The sequence below is a fragment of the Citrus clementina genome, unplaced genomic scaffold (genome assembly GCF_000493195.1).
Source record: "Citrus clementina cultivar Clemenules unplaced genomic scaffold, Citrus_clementina_v1.0 scaffold_6, whole genome shotgun sequence".
Taxonomy (NCBI): domain Eukaryota; kingdom Viridiplantae; phylum Streptophyta; class Magnoliopsida; order Sapindales; family Rutaceae; genus Citrus; species Citrus x clementina.
The window spans coordinates 8,870,945-8,874,064 of NW_006262139.1; the positions used below are offsets into that span (position 1 = coordinate 8,870,945).

Here is a 3,120-nt window from a genome sequence, read left to right on the forward strand (position 1 = left end):
TTCATATCAAAAATGTTTATTCCATCTTGCACACTTTGTATCTAAATACACTACCAGCAAAATGCAATTCTTAGAAACAGCATCAAAATGAGATTTGATTCACAGCCAATCAATAAACTTTGTACAACCTAAAAGACCACTATCAGCATACTCATCTAAATGCAATAGAAGCATGCAAACTACAAGGAGTTCAAATTGTCAGAGTATCACAATGTAATTCTTCCGCAGCCACACGATCAAATTATATACAACCTAAAAGACCACCGACAGCATTAACTATCCGATGAAGCGATAATAACACAGGTCACCTATGTAACACCCAAAATACGAAAACAGCATCAGAATATTTAAACGAAACCAGCAATTGCATTCCAGCAGAAATATAACATAAACAGTATCTGTTTTGGCAACATGCAGTAGCCTTAACACAGCAAGCAACAGCTACAATCAGCATTTCAAACTTCTGTCCAGTTTGCAATAATTAACCAAGCAGGCGTAACCCACAACTCGTCTTTGGCGACAATACATGAGTTCGTACAAACTAAACAAAATAATAAAAGTCTCAAAACTATGGTCAGTCTGAGCATAGTATGATCCATCATCTCCCAAGCTAGGCCCAAAAAGTATTGTATCATCTAATCCCTTCAAAAAAAAATAGTTAGTGGGATTACGTAGCTCTGCCTCTGCCTATTTTCATCACAGCACCACCATGACTGATCTGCAATATGCTGGATGCTCTATCTGTTATGGTTTCATTATTGAGTTGTCCTGAATGAATTCAAACAGATTATACAAATTAAAAGTTTGATTCTTGATAGAACAGTAGATAATCAAGTTAAGTTATGAAACAGAAGCATATGAGTTCACCATTGTCAACGACAGTGGACTGGTGCATATTCATACACAAATTCACTACAACAAGCAAGCCCAAAACCACATACAGCACCTATGTCATTATCTTTATAAAAATTTATGATAAAGTCATTTTACCATGTACAGCTGTTGTATACTGCGACCCAGCCAAGCATCAACAAAATAATTTATATGAATCAATACACTCAAAACCTGAACGATGCATCTCATCAACAGCAAAACCCAAACGGTCATAGACAAAAAAATAGAAACTTTTAATATCACTCTTCATTTTTACCGACTAAAAAGCATGAATCAGGAGCAAAAGCCCAATTTTACTTATTTTACTTTTGATTTTAGCACAGTGATTTAAGCAAAACAAACCTCCTAAACATTAGACTTGAAGGTTCCTGCAAAATAATTAAACCAAATTGAGTACATATCAGGAACGTGAAATATAGTTATCTGGCTCTTAGGAAGACTAAATTACAATCCATCTATCCATGACAATAACCATTACAAGAAAATTGCACAATCGACCAAAACTAAACACAAAAAAAGAACTAATCACCAACTAATGAAAGAACTATTAAGTATCTTATACCTAAAGAGTTGAGACAAGACAAGCAGCAGCTTAGTTACTTACTTCCTTGAAGCTTCCAAAATCAACAATGCCTGCTCCTTAATCAACTCATTCCGCTGCAAGAACAACTTCAACTGAGCAACCTGCAAGTTTTTCCACCTTTCCTCCAACTCTGCCTTTTTCGCTCCACTGATCATGTTAAATCCATCATGGAGCACAAACTCCTCCAAACCAGCCACACCCAGAGTTTTATCAAAAAAAACCGCTGCATTCCCTTTCTTATCTCCTACGGCCCCTTCTTCACCCAACAACTCTGCTTTCAAAGCAGCCAATAACTCATTATTCCCCCTTTGGCTCTGATTCTTCTTATAAGACTTAGCAGCTGATAATGCCATGACTCCACCAGTACTTTCTTCGCTTCCTTCCCATAACTTTTTAGACAGATCATACGCTCTCTGCTCGTGTGGATTCGAAAAAGTACGGACGCCTCCTTTCTTGGCACTCTTTGTAAGATTATTCACACACTTTTTCTTCAATCTCCTAATCTTATCCATCAACTGAGCTTTAGTATAGTCCCCGTGTAGCGAATTCTTGACATAATCATAAAAAGCTTGTGTATCTTGACTCGGATCAATACCCTTTTCTGTCGAATACTCGATCATTCGCTTCAGCACAATAATTTCATCATCCTCACTCCACAGTCGTTGAAAAAGCGGCGGCTGCTGTTTCTTAGTATCCTCTCCGGGCTCTTTCTTGTGCAGCTCCTCATCGGCACCACCATTCTTTTTAGCTCGCTTAGAGTCTTTCGCATTCGCGGCCTCCTTGTTCTCAGCCTCATTCGGGCGTTTCGACGACGTGGGTTTCATCGCTTCGCTAGGCTTCGGAGAAGCACCGGGTTCGGACCCGGATTCTGATTCCGATTCCGACTCAGAACTGGGGGCCTTGGTCTGGGCGGTTGCTTCTGGTTTTTTGAGAGCCGGTTGCTTCTGGGTTTTTGGCAACATTGTCGTCGCGTGGTCTTGGCCTTGAGTGTCTTTTTCTTCTTCTTCTCCATCGTCATCGGATGACGACGACGACACTTCTAATTCTGAACCTGAAGAGTCGTCTTCTTCTTCTTCTTCTTCTTCTGCTGACGAAGAAGCAGCTGGTGGTTCTTCCCTTGGATTCGGCTTCTTCGGTGCCATAGTGTGCGATCTGTGAGAGACTGAGATGCGAGAAGCTGTAGCGTTGTTGTGGAGCCCTCGGTAACTGGTAAGTCAAATGAAATTTCCAGACATATAAAAGGTCCTCAAATCGGGTCGGGAATCGGTGTTTGAAATTTGATCGGTTGCGGTCCGGATCTCCTTGGGCACCGAAACAGACTCGAATTAATTACTCATTTAAGTTTTTTTTTTTAATATCAAATTGCAATTAATTTATTTTCGATAGAAACAACGGTACACTGATTCGATTTATTTTATTATTTGAAAATAAATTTAGTTTGGTGTAAGATACGGATTTAGGGCTGATCTATATTTTTAGAGCCTAAATCAATAGTTGTTTAAAACGTAAAATATAAAAATAAAATTAAAAATAAATCTTGATTAATATGATTCAATATTAAGTGAAAGTTTAGTGCAAATCATAATTCGTTTTTTTATCAATCCTCTATGAATCTTTGGGCAATGACATTCCCCCCCCCCCCC

At 38.8% G+C, this 3,120-nt stretch overlaps 1 protein-coding gene across 2 annotated transcripts; it reads right to left on the bottom strand.

Moving 5' to 3' along the window:
- Positions 1-345: 345 nt before the first annotated feature.
- LOC18038063 (probable transcription factor At1g11510) lies at positions 346-2,795 on the bottom strand. Of its 2 annotated transcripts, none has more exons than XM_006428584.2 (2): positions 1,457-2,795; positions 346-768 (listed from the first exon to the last, which is right to left on the bottom strand). In XM_006428584.2, the coding sequence occupies exon 1, from the start codon at positions 2,617-2,619 to the stop codon at positions 1,495-1,497; it is 1,125 nt and encodes a 374-aa protein (XP_006428647.1). In that variant the 5' UTR covers positions 2,620-2,795; the 3' UTR covers positions 346-768; positions 1,457-1,494. The 2 variants fall into 2 exon arrangements, with proteins under 2 accessions (XP_006428647.1, XP_006428646.1); XM_006428583.2 differs by having other exon boundaries at positions 1,499-2,794.
- Positions 2,796-3,120: the final 325 nt, after the last annotated feature.

What these genes read in the sequence shown, in the direction of transcription:
- LOC18038063 (XM_006428583.2), bottom strand. Translation starts at nt 2,619, where the DNA reads ATGGCACCGAAGAAGCCGAATCCAAGGGAAGAACCACCAGCTGCTTCT.